Source organism: Protomyctophum bolini (genome assembly GCF_963924005.1).
Source record: "Protomyctophum bolini genome assembly, chromosome: 8".
Taxonomy (NCBI): Eukaryota; Metazoa; Chordata; class Actinopteri; order Myctophiformes; family Myctophidae; genus Protomyctophum; species Protomyctophum bolini.
The window spans coordinates 24,660,119-24,676,631 of NC_137869.1; the positions used below are offsets into that span (position 1 = coordinate 24,660,119).

General features: G+C 46.1%; 1 protein-coding gene across 4 annotated transcripts in view; it reads left to right on the forward strand.

The window, feature by feature from the left end:
* The window catches only part of ptprsa (protein tyrosine phosphatase receptor type Sa), a 254,365-nt gene that overhangs the window by 146,428 nt on the left and 91,424 nt on the right, over positions 1-16,513 (forward strand). For all 4 annotated transcript variants that reach the window (XM_080770974.1, XM_080770973.1, XM_080770972.1 and 1 more), the window contains exons 7-10: positions 3,269-3,538; positions 3,994-4,575; positions 5,748-5,884; positions 6,113-6,254. In XM_080770974.1, the coding sequence (XP_080627100.1) occupies positions 3,269-3,538; positions 3,994-4,575; positions 5,748-5,884; positions 6,113-6,254 (1,131 nt within the window). The remainder of the gene's footprint in view (positions 1-3,268; positions 3,539-3,993; positions 4,576-5,747; positions 5,885-6,112; positions 6,255-16,513) is intronic.

A 16,513-nucleotide genomic window follows, 5' to 3' on the forward strand; every position in this document is an offset into this window, starting at 1 on the left:
ATAGTTCTCGTGACTGTTTCTGTGGTTTTGAGTTCTTCATCCAACCTTGTTCCAGCTACGAAATTGTACCGGCTTCACTTGAATTGACCTTTCACGGCCTCAAGGTCGGGTCACGTACGCGCCCCACGCTAGTCAGCAACTGACATTATCAGTGGACTGCAGCGCCTTCTGAAGGGGTGTGTGTGTGTGTGTGTGTGTGTGTGTGTGTGTGTGTGTATCGCAGCGTATAAATGTAAAGAGTAAGGCCGTTATCGCCCTGCAGTGATGGCGGAAGGTCATCGCCCGTGTTTGCCTCAATCAGTACATGTGCGCGTGTAAAATGTATTATTAATGATTTCACACATGGCACAAACGTACAATGTTATCTCATATGACTCAATTCAAGTGAAAGGGCTCCTCTAAAGGCCAACACTAGTGGCGGAGTTGGAGCCTTTTGTTTAACCTTTTACATACAGTACCCTCTATCCTGCAAGCTCCTTCCATTATCCGCCGACGCTGTGGCAGATAGTGGCGTGTTCAAACAGAGTGTTTGTGGGTGAGCGACCGACAGGCCTGTATGAATCCCATTTGGATCGACACGGTGCTATCCTCGGTGCCCTATCCTCGGTGCCCTATCCTCGGTGCCCTTTTCCTTCCCACGCTCCTCACTGCCTCGTCTCGTGCCATATCACACTGTCCCGGGTCACATGAGCATCGAGGTGGTGAGTTTGAGGGTGGGTGTGGTTGGCTGTGAAGAGGGGGGGGGGGGGATTAGTTGACTCTGATTCTAAGCCCCAGTGTGTGAGACCTCCAAACCCACTTTGAGCCATGTTTTTATTTTATTTATCGTTATGATTTTTGGTTTTTTATCTATATTTTAGTTTTGCTCCAGAATCACAGTCTCCTTATTCTATCCCCAACTTCCTCCTAACCCCTCCCCCCACAACCCTAACCCCCCCCCCCAACCCCCGTCCCCCCCACTCGCCCTTTGCGTAAAGTACAGTATGTCCAGCGTGCCCCATTCGTGTGCGTCTCGTTTTGTCGGCCTGTCTGTCTCGTCTCGTCTTGTCGTGTCTGACTGTCCCGTCTGTCTTCTTGTCTGTCTTGCTGCTTGGGTCTGTTTTTTTTGTTGTTCTGCCTCGTGTCCCTGTCTTGCGTTACTATCTGTCTTTTCCTTTCTGTCTCCTCGTCTGTCCTGTCACCTGTCTGTCTCTCAATCAGCTCTTTGTGTAGTTCGAACCATCCTCTTTATGTTCAGACTTCTCTTCCTCGCTCAACTTGTGTCTCCCTCTCAGACACACTCTCTCTCTCCCTTTATGTCTGTCTCTCTCTCTCTCTCTCTCTCTCTCTGTGTGTATGCATGTCTTCCATCAAACATTGTACAGTGTCAACTAACACCTCATGCTCCTTCCAATGCTGCACTAACACTCACATACTGTACACACGCACACACCCATAACAACAAATAACAAACACACCTACATACATACATACATATACATACATACATAACTGGCACAGACGCGCTCACACATAACGCACTACCCACCTAAACATCTTTCCTGTCGGTCCCATTGTCAACTCCTTCTTTTCTTTGTTCACTCAAAACTGTCCTCCTGTCCATGAATCCCAGAAGGATCTCCCCGTCTCCTTCTCCAGTGGAAGGTGTCCCTATCTCTATCTCTGTCTTTGTCTCTCTGTCTCTCTCTCTCTCTCTCTCTCTCTCTCTCTGTTGGTCCAGTTCTGTTTCTTTGACCTCTTCCTACTATCTGTGACTAAGTGGACTCTTCTGGCTCCAGCCTCTCCACTACGGCCTCTGTCTCTCTATGTACTTCTAACTAAGACCACACCACTTTGTTCCTTATACTCTCTATACTACTTTTTTTGTGTTTAAACCGGGACTCGCGATGTGACGATGTGTCCTTCGCGTCACATTTTGTCACATTGGCCGAAGGAAAAAAAAGAAAAAGAAAATCAATAATTAATAATAACGAAAAAAAAGGAAAAAATAAAAGTTTACACATGCAGCACTGAAGTGGGTGACCCCGCCCCCTACCCCCTTCTCCCACCCAACCCCCTCTCTCTCTCTCCTCCTCTCTCGCTCTCTTTGCCTCTGTTCCCTATCTCTCTTTACCCCTTTTTTCTGAGGTGCTCCTGTCCTTGTATCTCGTATTTTCTCCTTTCTTCTCCAATCGTCTTTTTGTCTGGGCATGCTAGCGACCCTTCAGTTATATTCCTCTATGCATTTTATCTCAATTTTTTATATCTGGTTTTGTTACCATTTTATTTATTTTTATTTATTTTACCTCGGTCTCTATTATGCATGCTGTCTGTGAACCTGATAGCTGCATCTATCAATGGAACCGTGTCAGATCTCTAAAAGGCTTTGTCCAGTGGATCTACCCTAAACCACAAAAATCTCATTAAAGTTTCTCATCTTTAGCGATTAGTCTATCTAGGCAAGGAGAAGGGCCAGAGCAAAGCGAGCCACACACACGCACACACACACCCACACCCACCCACCACACACTAGCGGTGCGGAGACGCCCCCTAGTGGTGGTTTCTCAACCGTACAGCGTAACCCTATACTTCCTGTGCCGCCGGGAGGAGGGGCCTATCACGGCCTACTTCCTGGATCTGCCGTGAGTGGCGGAGAAGAGGACAGGAAGTCTCAGGTTGCCTTACGTTGCCAGGCCTCACGTGATAACGTCACATGGCCCTTATAACTCTTATATCACTCACACCTGGCGGCCCATCCGCGGTTAGGCCGTGTTTAGTCCAGTTCAGCTCACACCTGGCGGCCCATCCGTGGTTAAGCCGTGTTCAGTCCAGTTCAGCTCGGTTTACGAAGATGAGAAACTCATAATAGATTTTTGTGTCTTTAATTGTGCTGTGATGGGTCAAATATTGGTCAATGGAACCTTGTTGCTATGAATCGTTGCTTTACTGTCAATCTTGTTGTTGAAAGCAGTTCTGTTAGTTTAGTTCCTTCGTATTATTTGTATATATTTTCTTTAATATATTTTACGTTGAAGTCTAGCTCTTTTAATTTTGCTTTATTCAGTTGACTTTGTTTTTTACCACGTTGATCCTTTCTGTAGATGTTAAGTATTTCCTTGTAAAGGATACATTTTCATCCACCCGTCCTGTTACTTCTTCTTCTTCTTCTTCTTCTCTCCTCTTTTTTTTGACCCCCTCGCCCTCCCCTCGCCACCCTCCCCCCACCCCCTCTCTGGTATCCTCTCTTCCTTTCCTCCGTCCTCCTCCCTCCCTCCCTCCCTCCTCCCAGTGCGGCGAGTGCCCCCTCGCTTCTCCATCCCGCCGACCAGCCAGGAGATCATGCCGGGCGGCAGCGTCAACATCACGTGCGTGGCGGTGGGCTCGCCCATGCCGTACGTCAAGTGGACGCTCAACGGCGAGGACCTGACGCCGGAGGACGAGATGCCCGTGGGCCGCAACGTCCTGGAGCTGAGCACGGTGCGCGAGTCCGCCAACTACACCTGCGTGGCCATGAGCAGCCTGGGCATCATCGAGGCCGTGGCGCAGATCACCGTCAAATGTAAGGCGCCGTCACTGCTGATGGAAATTTCTGGATTTAGTTAGTGTTAGTCTAGTTTTAGTCGACTAAATATCATGTGATTTTAGTCAACTAAATCTACAGTTGATTTTGTAGACAAAAATGTATTTTGGCGGTCCTTGATGGCATCGTAATGCCTGCTTTCACTGCGCAAAAAGCATGGAATACGGATGTGTATATTACAGAAAACTCCCGATAAACTTTCCAACAGACTCCGGTAAACTCCCGAATTGTACCATCACACCTAGTGTTTTGCACTTGGTAGTGTGCAAATGCCAAATATTGTCTTCGTAGTTTTCTCAGCATTTCACCAAATTATACATTTGAGAAGACCTTTAGTATTTTACTTAAAGTACAAAGTTTTGCTTTTCATATTCACTAGAGCAGATTCAATCCGGAGAGCTCAACCCTTCCTTTCCCCTTCCTGTTCTGTGCAGCTCTTCCCAAGCCCCCCGGCTTGCCGGTGGTGACGGAGACCACGGCCACCAGCGTCACCATCACGTGGGACTCGGGCAACCCCGAGCCGGTGACGCACTACATCATCCAGTACCGCGCCAAGTCCCCCGACAGCAAGTTCGAGAGCATGGACGGCATCACCACCACGCGCTACAGCATCGGTGGCCTCTACCCCAACACCGAGTACGAGATCCGCGTGTCGGCCTTCAACACCATCGGCCAGGGCCCGCCCAGCGAGCCCGTGGAGGCGCGCACGGGCGAGCAGGCGCCCGCCAGCCCGCCGCGGAACATCCAGGCGCGCATCATCTCGTCCAACACCATGATGGTGCGCTGGGAGGAGCCGGAGGAGCCCAACGGGCAGATCAAGGGCTACCGCGTCTACTACACCATGGACGACTCGCAGCCCATGAGCTCGTGGCAGATCCACAACGTCCAGGACAGCATCATCACCACCATCCAGAGCCTGGTGGCCACGGAGACCTACACCATCAAGGTGCTGGCCTTCACCTCCGTGGGGGACGGGCCCTTCTCGGAGCCCATCCACGTCAAAGTGCTGCAAGGAGGTGAGCTTGATTTCATTGATGTTTCCCATCCACCAAATAAAATGCATATATTTACCACGGTGCAGAGGCAGCCACGTTGCAGCTGGCTTTGTCAAGCGTCTATATGACGCTTGACATATGTATTATTATTAATACATATGTGTGGGGAGGAGTCAATTGGCATAACAACGAAATTGGGAAGGGACAAAAGGTAAACATTATTAACACCCTGGGCGGCATAAACAGAGGTCTCCGCCCTATCAAATAGTTACGCTCAGTGCTCAGGACGGAGATGAATCAAAGGACGGAACATTAATGATATCATAACCAAGCGCACCGCTCCACAGGCTGGGAGCGCCCGTTGGGCAACATTCTATGTCATTTCTGGTTGGGACGTCATCCAAAGTGGTCCCCCTCCATTTTAGTGGATGAGAGGAAACATCTTCAAATTCTAAGATTATGTTTTTGACGGCCCATCAAGGTCCCGTTGCTGGTCGCGTTAGAAATAATGATACTTCCCGTTGATCGCCTCGGGGGTGTTTTGTCTACATCTACAGTAACTACTTCAGCTACATCCACCTTGTGCACCTTGAAATGGGCCCTGAAGAAACAAATCGCTGGGCGTCCCGATTTAATGCTTACAAATACCCCCGGGTGTTCTAGGTGTTAATCATAAATGCATATAAACATTAACCTATGCTATTTGTCTAAATTATAAACCAACAAAAGAAGCTCAAGGGCTTATTTCCTTTGCAGTTCCTTATAGAGTGCCAGTTTTGAGTTCCATCACTGCTTTTTCTTTCCTTTTTTACGTTGGAAACACATTTTACGGCTCTTGTTTTTCTTTCTCATGAGGGAATTTGTTCACTTCACGCTCATTCACTTTATGCTCACTCAGAGAACACAGGGAAGCTGCCAGAACATTCCCTAAAAAAACATCCAGGAAAACGCTCCACATGTCCCACCATATTTTCCACCATAATCTTCAGACTCCACTTAAACCGTAGCACTTGACCTAGACTTGACAACCATGCAGGTTTATGCTAGGTCTATGATCGTAGATTACTGCAGTCTCTCTGCATTTGATGCATGTGTTTACCTTGCTTATTGTAAATTGCTCTGGATTAAGAGAGCCTGCTAAATGCCTGAATGGGCTGTGTCCATGTGTCCATGTCTGTTTCATGTCTGTCCAGTTCCTGGTCAGCCAACCAAGTTCCTGGTGGGCGCTGTGTCCGACACCAGCATTGAGCTGACCTGGGAACCGGCCTATGAGAAGGAAGGCATCATTAACTATGTACTGCGCTACAAAGAGGCTAATCATGGTGACCAGGTAAGATCACACACACACAACACAACTTGCTTTTCATAATGTCGCTGTCGGGTGGTGAGAAGTGGCCTGCTCACTCCTCATGCACTGAAGGAAGCATGAGCTCAGTTCGGGTCACTCCCCAGGTTGACAGAGGGGAGAGTATAGCACCCAGTGTTACAGTTTATAGGCAATTGGAAAATGTTATCAGAGTGATGTCACCACTCCCCTTCTTCCTCCGGCAACCAACAGATGAAGAAATTTGGCCCCACGTCGTCCTTCGTGGTGGAGGGTCTGCGGCCCAACGCGGAGTACGTCTTCTCGCTGGCCGCCATCTCCACCAGAGGCACGGGAGCCTACACCAACGACGTTACCCAGAAGACCCTGCAAGCCAGTATGTAGCCCCTTTATTTCCTCTCCTCTCTGCTGCTTCTCCCTCTGCAGGGAACATATTGGCTGCTTTGGAGCGTTCAGCGATGACGGAAGCGCTTCAATGTCTTCTTCTCCAATGCTGTTTTGTTGTGGAATCTAATGAGGATGTTGAATCTTTCTTTTTTCTCTGACTCCAGGCTTCCCTAACGTTGCTTTTTTTGTTTGTTACTTGAGATGTCAACTTCAACCATCATCACCTTTGAACTTGTGATTGTGTTGTTGTACCAGACATACTCAGGGTTCAAAGTTGATTGAGACTATATTTTCAGAGCTGTGTGCCATATGTATGACTTTCTTTAACGTGTTGCTGATCCTGAAAAAAAAAGAAATGAAAACATGTTTCATATTTTTGTGTTGAGTTGATTGATATTGATTGTATATGTTTTCTCCCCGCAACAAGAGCTCAGGTGTCAATTTGGGTCATTTTCTGGCCTCATGAAAATCGACCTTTATACATTTTTACCAACCAAACATGGGCGATAAGAGGTTAAATTTAATTAGCAAATTAAATGCAACCTTTCACACTACGGTGGCTTACAACCTTTTACCCTCTGTTTTGATTCTATTTTTTTTTTAAACCTCTACTCTGGATGGACCTTGTCAGACAAATTGAGTCTATGCGGACGGACAAATTTGTCAGCTTCTTTCTACCTCTTCCCGCGTTCACTTCTGTTCAGATTTTGCTTTTACTTTCGTCAACAGCAAAGTGCACTTTTCCCTCACACGTGACACAAGAGACACAAAAAATGTCCCGTTCTCCCCTGTGACTGCCATGGCTTTCTGCCCAACGCCACAGAAGAGGCTGTTTTTTGCGAGGTGGGAGGAGGGGGTGCGTGTGCCGTGCAGACGTGCGCCGAAAATGTGTTTATTAAATGTGTTTATTAAATTTGTTACTGTTCTGATCTGCTGTTGGGGACCATAGCTTGGTTTATGCTTAGTCACAGAAAAAATGGCCAATCTACAAGCTCACAACACGTCGCACCGCAGATCAGAACAGTAACAAATGTATATATATTTTCAGATATGGCAGGAACACAACTAAATTATTTAATCACACAGGGCCAAAAATATCCCTGACATCATACGTAACTCAAAGTAGGAGAGTAGAGAGCACAGTTGGCTTAACAAATCCAACATGAGCCGAGGGGGCTAGTTTGGAGCTGATGCCATGAAATGCACTCGTCTCCTGATGCCCCCCCAGAGCATGATACACCGTCCACAGTGTACAGATACCCTGCTTTAAGGTCAACACTACGCCATCTGAAACATCTCCCATTCAAGAGATTTAACCCTGGAACACTAAACACCTTGTGATTTTCGCCCCGGGCAATTATACTTTTGTGATTTTCATAATGTTGCACACCCACAATGGGCTTTTAAAAGAAGTTCCCAACTCCATTATTATTATTTTTTTAGGGATATTTTTTAAATAATACCCACATTTTCACCAATTTTATGATGATATTAATTATATATATTTTTGGTTGCCTTGTATTGCTTGCTGTACTTCAATATATTTTCATGAGATGGAATATATTACATTGTGTAAAATATACCCGGGTTTAGTGATGCATGGTTTTGACAAAAGTTAAGTTTAGTGTTCTAGGGTTAATAGCTACACGTACTTGTCCAAGAGTAGGGATTGACCCGATGCTTTTTCCTTTGTGAACACAGCCAGTATTCCTGGGGCATAACCGCTGAAATGAGAGGCTGTTTTAGAAAGCAAAGCACGTTTGATCCGACAGGCAGTCGGACGGGTCAGACGCGCAGGGCAGAAAGCCACGGCGGGGCAGTGTGAGGAGAATACCCTTTAACACATTTTCTGTTTCTGTCCGTGGCAAAGCCTGCCGGGGCCGCCAACCTAACCAGGGCCGCTTTGGGAACAAACTTCACAATTCTCTGTTTGTTTTTTGGCTTTCTGTTTAACCGCTGGAGGAGAGCTTCACAGACAGTGCAGAGTCACTGAAGAGAGCACCAGTTGCATGCAACATTAACCCCTCCCCCCCCCGCTTCCCTCCCCCCGTCCACCGGGGGTGCTGTTGAGAACCTTACCTCCTCCCACCCCTTTGAACTCTGTATGCTCAAGGCATGAAACCAAGCTATATGTCCATCAGACCTCCCGCCCGCCCTCCCTCCCCCCGACAACCCCTCTGCCCCCTCCCTCCTCATCTCTGTCTTGGCGTGTCTTGGGTGTATATATATATACGTGCACATCCTCCACTGTTAACGTCTATCTGTGAGACCCCTTACCCTCCTCTTTTGCGTTGTTTTACTGAACTGGAAACGGCAGGTGGATTGGATCGGATACACCTTCCTCTCTACTTCCACTCTACCTTACCTTCCCACCCCTCTCTCTCTCTCTCTCTCTCTCTCCCTCTCTCTCTGTCTCTCTCTCTCTCTCTCTCTCTCTCTCTCCCTCTCCCTCTCTCTCTCTCTCTCTCTCTCTCTCTCTCTCTCCCTCACTCTCTCTCTCTCTCTCTCTCTCTCTCTCTCTCTCTCTCTCTCTCTCTCTCTCTCTCTCTCTCTCTCTCTCTCTCTCTCTCCCTCTCTCTCTCTCTCTCTCTCTCTCTCTCTCTCCCTCACTCTCTCTCTCTCTCTCTCTCTGCGAGACGGAACAAACAAAAAGCTCTCCTTGGAATGGCTTGACATCACCTTTTCTGTCCTCTTCCTCTCCCCTTTTTCTGTTGAGTCTTTCGAGAAAAGGTTTTTGAGTTAGACTTTTTTTTTTTTCTCTTAACATTAGCTTTCTGAGATTTCACACGAGCAGCATATCTACAATACTGCTTCTTCGAACATCTCAGACCAAAAAGCAGTAGCTTGTTGCTTATTGGCCTAACCATAACCTCTCACGGCTGAGGTTAGGACACTGGTTCTTAACATTGGGTTCTGGGACCCCCACCCCTATTGGCCTGTGAGGGTCCATTTGGTTCATTTTGTACACCCTTAGAGTTACAGACCTTTTAAGGGCCAATGCTTTGGACCCCTGGTGGGCCCAGGACCGGGCATTGAGAAACAGTGGGTTAGGACAATGACAGACTCAGGGCTAGAGACGATAAGACAAAAACAACAAGCCCCCGCCCACCACTCATGACACACAGCACATGTCACATGACACAAACTATCATAACTTGATCTTTTGGATGCCTTGGAGGTAAGTGGTTGTTTCTTGTTGTTGTTGGTTTTGTTGGTGCAGGCCAGGGAGCTCCAGTCTGCCATAACCCTTAGCAACAGGGGTGCTGATCTGATATTATCATAGAAATGATAGCCTAATATAATATTTGATTAATAATCAATCCCTATTTTGGGCATGTCATGAGTGTAAAATTAAATTAAAATAAAATGTGTAATGAAAGAAAATGAATTGTGAAAATGGCATGCAGATATACAAGCTCACAAAGTGTTGCAATGCACTGTGGAACAAAATAACGCAGAAGGGCTTAATTGCAGATTTGTTAATGTATAAAAATAGAATATTTATTAGAAATATTATATATTAGAAAACACACTAATCGAATTGAATAATCGCTAAGAAAACTATTGATAGTTGCAGCCCTATACTTAGTAGCAATGACCTGAGAATGACCCGACGCCAGTACACCTTGTCAACCTTCTGCAGCCTACTACTACTGAAAAAAAAATCCCCAGAAAAGAAAGACGTCCCATCAGAGAATTTAATAATAGCGTGCCAGGAGGCTCTCTCTACACGGCGCTGTAAAATATTAATCTGACATGTCTGTAGTTTCAGGAATAACAGCTTTCCCATCAGACGTCTTTGTGACTCCATGGGGCTCAGTGCGGAACGCGGTGCTCGGGTTAAGTGTCTTTTCGGGTGCCATGCAGCGCAGGCAATAGAAACGGCCCGTCTTTTTAGGAAAAACACAGAGCTAAGTCCATTAGCATGTAGAGAGCCATAAACAGAAGCCCCACTGAAAGGCCTATCGGCTTCACCACTTAAATCTACCCTACTGTGATGGACTTAGTTGACCGGAGTCCCCCACATGTCTATGTTAGGCCCTCTCTTTTTGTTCTCCCTCTACACCAGATCCCTCCCCCGAGAGTTGCAGATCGATCATCTGCACGCTCATAGTGAGTTTGTAAGATCGGCTATTTTCGCCCGAATGTGTTAAAAGACATCACTCTGTGTAGCAATCGAATTCGGAACGGGAATCCAAAGTGTGTCTGTGTGCGCGAGGGTGGTCCTTCAGTTAAACACAAATATAATTCTCACATGTTTCTATTTGCGTTATACGTGTAGTATGAGGGACAGACAGTGGGGGGCTCGTCGGCGGATCTGTCCGGAATATTCCGGCGCCTCTGTGAGCTAAGAATCCAATTACCTTGGTGTGACACTGCCAGGGAGCATCATTAAAAACACACACCTCATTGGAGAGGGGCAACATGAGATCGGCACGCGCGCACACACGCACATACATTTGTACTGTATTACGGTACTGTATTACGGTACGGACATCAGCTTTATAGGACGCAGATTCTATCAATGCAGTTTAACATGTTTGGGGTGCATTTGTACCCCTGACCCGGAAGCAGATCTGCAAGCTCACATTGTAAAATCTAGATCCACTATCTTCGGTCAAGTTCGGTGTGCGATACCGGCATGCAATTAAGTACAATTATCAGACATAACTCCAAGCTTAATCCCTAAACCTAAGCCCTAAATGCTCAACCCATAAACCCATCATGGATCTCTTACTAATCGTAAGCCCAACTCCAAGCCCAAATATTTTGTTTTACCGAAAAACAACAATTCCTCACAATGTCTATTTCTACATTCTACATTCTACCATACTGGTGGGGACATTTTGGTCCTCGCAAGTGCAGTAATACAAGTGTACACACACACACACACACAAACACGCACGCGCACAACCACATTAAGCACACACGACCGCGTGCAAAACGCAATCTCTCACTCATACGGAGGCTCCAGTGTAATGAGGAAGCCTTATTTACCAGCTGCATGACTGGGCCAGCTGCCCTCACGCTGATATATTTGAACATTAATAACGTGTGAAGGAAGGGGGGGGGGGGAGGAGGAGGCCCACAGGAACAGACAACCAAAAGGATACGCACCCGCATTTCAACTCGGGTTGAATCTGTTTGTTAAAAAAGCTCCCCTCGCCAGAAGAAAATAACAGCGGTGGTGGTGTTGGTGTCACAACATATTTGGTTTAGGGTTAGATTCCCCAACATGTGGACGACCGGGACCCACTAGTGGACCACCCCGCAAAAGACTCTAATAGACCCTAAAAATAATATAACATTAATATTGTAAAAACATTGTCATGGTATTTCTTCTTTATAATCTTGAAATCATTGTGATTTTGTTTCCATTGTGATATTGATCAATAGAATCTTAGTTTCTATTGTTTCTAAAGTATTATCATGTTAGTTACTTAATTTGATCCTAGCCGGTCAATTGATTGATCATTAACAAAAACATGCCGCTCACGTACCGTACTGTCTAACCACTGAACTGGTCAGAACACTTTAATTGGTTCTGAACCCAGAAAAGGTCGGAGACCACTGAGCTAGAAAAAGAGACACTTAAGCCCTACTCCCATTCTGCCGTGTCGTGAGAATGCAGATCTGCTATTTTCACATTATCAATTATTTATTTACATTTTCCCCTATAATGACATGCCCAAAAGAGAGACAGCCAGCCAGTTTCAAAGTGGTTAGCGTAACATTGTTCAGAGCCTGGGATGGATTCTATGCTATTTCCTGTTATCTGGCAGCCTGGAGAGCCCTTGTTGAGTGACATGAAAGACAGACGGTATAATCTTCTGCTGTTTACTCTAGAAAACATTATCTCTGCATTGGAAGTGTGTGTTCAGCCAGCGTGGATTCGTGGCATCGCCCGGAGGTTGTTGTCATGGGGATCACGTTGCAGACGCTCCCTAGAAAACCAGGCACATGTTCAATGTATAACAGTACTGTCCATGTTAACCTGTCTATGTTAACGCGCTTGGTTTTCTCCATTGAGTCCTCTGAAATACAAGTAACGGGTCTGTAACTACCACAGTGTTCATTTGAATCGTGAGAGTGTACAAATGGAACCAAATGGACCCTCACGGGTCCATTTGTACACTCTCACGAGTTACAGACCCGTAAAAGGGTTCCATTTTGGACCCCTAGTGGGAGCCGGACACAACGTAGAGAAACATGGTGTTGACATGGGGAATAAAAAGGTATGGTGCGTGTACACAATCAATGCTGTGTTATTGCTTGATGAAAAGTGCAAAGAACGCTTACACTGCACAACTCTTGATTGGTGATTTAACTCCAGAGAGTGTAAAACAAATGGGTCAATATTGTAACAGTAAATTAACTCTAAATTAATTTGTAATTTGTGTTTACAGTACCGTACGTACTTTGCATTAAGTACAGTATTCATAGTGTACGCTCACTATACCTCGGTTAACGTACCAGAATAAGAGCGGTGGGCAGACCAGACTCTCCACCTCGCCCCCCGGAGGCTTCATCACTTGTCATGCCTAGCTGAACTCGGCAGCAACCTCGATAAATTTCATAAGACCTCTCTTGGTCCCTTATTAGCAAAGGGGGGGGCGAGAAGCGTTTTTGCTTGTCCGGACGTAATTGGTAGCAGTGACCCCCATTCAGAAACGGCGCCTCCTGGGATATGCCTCCTCTAGTCAGTCCAGGTTCAGACATATGTTTTTATTTTATTTATTTCATTTTTTGAGACCCGGGTTCAGACGCAGCCCGAGGCAGAGGGTCCACATCTAGAGAGCTGGTAAAAACAAGAGGTCTCCGTCCCAAGCAGGGAGGAGGGCAACGAGATGGACCCCGGTGGGGATTGGGTATTCTTAGTGGGAGTGGGAGTGAGGACAGGCAGATATGAATCCCATTTCATAGTCGCAGAAATCATTTCACGCATTGTCGATGAGCTCCGGGGGCCGAGCCCCACTGCATTGTCGGGATTTGTTTACACATTTTAGATTGTACCTTTTGAACCGCCGGGGCAGCCCAGTCGAGTGTTATCTGTCAAATTGAAGTGGCAGATTCTAAATCCGCCGTATTTAGCCAAACAAGCATTTCATCCCCCCACTTACTGTAATTGCATGCAAGGGGTTTTAGATGTATTGGAATATTTTGAGCACCGGGGTGGACATTGGGCATGACGGGAGGATTAATTCCTCTAATGAATGCCAGCGTCCTGTTGGTGATGGAAATGACACGAACACGCTCTTCTAACCCAGATGGTAAAAGCAATAGGCAATCTGTGTGAGTCTGCGGTGCGAGGCGACATGCTGCAGACATGGAGCGATGCCCTAGCTTGACCTTCCTCAACGCTGTATGCGATCTAAATCCATCACATTTTCATTTGAAGGTATTAATAATCGTATTATTAGGTACAAAGGTATGTATTTGAAGGAGAATTCCGGGCCAGGCCTTTTATTACCTTTATATCCCCGAACAAGTGGTACAGGTGAACATTTGCATAACTGCAAGTGGGGTTTTGCGTTAAATCGCTTATTTGTATCTTTTTTGTTAAATTGTATTTATTGTTTTAGATATCGGTGGTACATATCTGTCGTTTTGTCCCACATGGACAAGGGGCTACTTTGGATGAAATCAGTGTGAAATCTCATCTATAGCGAGACTTCTGGAAGTACACATCTACACAAACACTGCAAAGAGTTATTAGTCATTAGTTATGAATGACCGATATCTGTTTACCGCAAAACCCCACCATGCTCTGAGCTATGGAATGGAGTTATGGAAATTGTAACCTCTACCTTCGATATAATAGCATCAGATTAAGGTAATAAAAAGCCTAGTTCGGAATTCTCCTTTAACATAGCAGATGTCTTGTTGAGTTTGCCTTCACATCACAATCAATTTAACTACTTAAACCACTTAGTTTGACCTACAGCTTCATACTAGGCCCCCTCCTGTTTTCACGCAAAATATCTTTGCCGGAATAGTTAATCTCCAAGCTTCTAGATGTGCTGTTTTCACCGTTATGTTCACGTGGTTAACCTTCCTCGGCGCTGTGTGAAAACCCAAATCCGTGACACATTTCATCTGAAGGTATTCACAACGATTAGGTACACCGGCATGCGTTTTAACACAGCACACTTTGTAGAGAGCTTGCCTTTAACATGACAATAGACTTAAAAGTCAAATATGGGGGGAGGCCGGAGGCTGGTATCAATATAAACATGACTAATTATTTGTCAGATACTGTAGCAGTCAGAGAGTCTTTTTTTCTGAGACTTCAAAAGAGCCCCCGGCGAGGCATTAGTCGAGTCTCCTCTTTTTGTCGGGCATATAGTTCTAGCATTTATAATCCCTCCACCGGTCTTTATGGGTTATGCTTTACCAAAGCCGCTGGCCGAGTTGGCCCTGCTGTCTTTAAGCCTTTATCAGGCATGAGGGGTCTGCGTGGAGCGATAGGATAGCCAGACCCATGTCAGATGCGACGGCCTTCCCCGGTTGCACAACGATGGAGAACTGAGCAATCACTCTTGACGTAGAATACAATATGAAGGAGCTGAAAGGCTCAGAAATCCAGTAAGACCGTAAGTAAATAAGCCCATTGGACACGGAGAGGAAGGGCCTGCGGCGCTGCAGTGGTCCTGTCCTATTTGCCGTGTGCCAGCACAGTCAGTCCTATATCTTAGACGCAAAGGATATGCTCTCCGATGCATGGCTAGAAATTGTTTTTTGTTTTTTTTACGTCAGTTTGTTGTTTTGTTCTCCTTCCCAAAAGGACAACCCACGTCACCCTAGGATCATTAACCTTTCATGAGACTGGCACCACAACACAGTGCTGTTACTTCAAAACGCTGTGATACACAGAGCTATGGAATGGGATTTATTAAAGAATAAAACGATAGAGAAGCAAAGGGGGGGATAAAAGAAACATTGGGTCCAAGGAAGAAAGGGGTCACCGGAGTAGGTTTTAGGACCTCCCCGCCCCCAGTAGCTTCCTGCCTCTCAGCTCTCACAGGCCTGTGGACCCTCCTGCCCCCCCCCCCCCCCCCCCCCCTTTAGTGAGTAAGACAGTCCTTTGGTTCCAGCACGGAGCCCAACATTCTCCCTCCCCCAAACCGCACAGCAACAGCAACGTGTCCCAAAAGTAGGACGAGTCCACCAGTAAGTTAACCACTTAAACCCTCTAGTCCTAGCGAAGCGCTCACAACCCGAGTGTCAACTCTACAAGCTCACAAGATACATGTGAGGCCGTAGATGGGCTATTTTGGGCAAATGTCTTCCCCCCCCCCCCCCCCAGAATGGGCATGCATGGGTTCAAGTGGTTAAAGGTGTTAATTGGCAAAAAACTGGGATATAATGGGTTCAGAACTGAATGTGTGACGAGTTTGGATGGAAAGTGTTGCTGCTCAACTGACTGTGGAGTGGAGCTCACTGCACAGTCAGGTGCTGCTGGTAAGAAAGTCTTAACCAGTTAGTGTATGTGGAAGCCAGGTACGTATGAGGCAGACGGTTACCTGTGAAGCTTTTTTCACTTTGGTTGTTTTTATTTTCCTTTTTTTAAAAGTTAAATGTTGTTTAGCCTGTTTTTATTTTTTGTTGTTCATGTTTCTTATGAGTTGTCATTTTTTTTGGAACCCTAACTGTTTTTATGTTTTCTTTGTTTCTTTACTTTTCTTTCGAGTCACCTGGGCTAAAAGACAAAATTCATTTTTTTTTCCAGCCGCCACTGCCTCAATTTATCATTTATGTCTCCAGCCCTGTTGTTTTGGAATGAAAACATGCTGTGTTTTTGTTCAGCTCTGTTCTTGTTGTCTCTATGGGTTGTCATTTTCACTTCGGCCCATGGGTTCCGTTGAATGCTATTATGTATTTGTTTTTGTTTGTCTTGGTATGATTTCCTTTTGTTTCCAATTATTTTCGGCTACAATACTAGTGTACATCACAGATGCGAATGTAATAATGAACTTGGCTCGAAACCTGCAAGATGGTTGGGGACGGAGAGAGAGAGAGAGCTCGACTTGAATAGAAATCTTCTCATACATGTGCTTCTATCCGTATAATACCACACTCTGGATGAGCAGTGGGACGTTTTATCACTCCCTTGCACAGAGCTATAGCTAGCACTCTCTCTCTGTCCCTCTCCCTCTCCCTCTCTCTCTCTCTGTCCCTCTCCCTCTCTCTCTCTCTGTCCCTCTCCCTCTCTCTCTCTCTCCCTCTCTCTCTCTCTCTCTCTCTCTC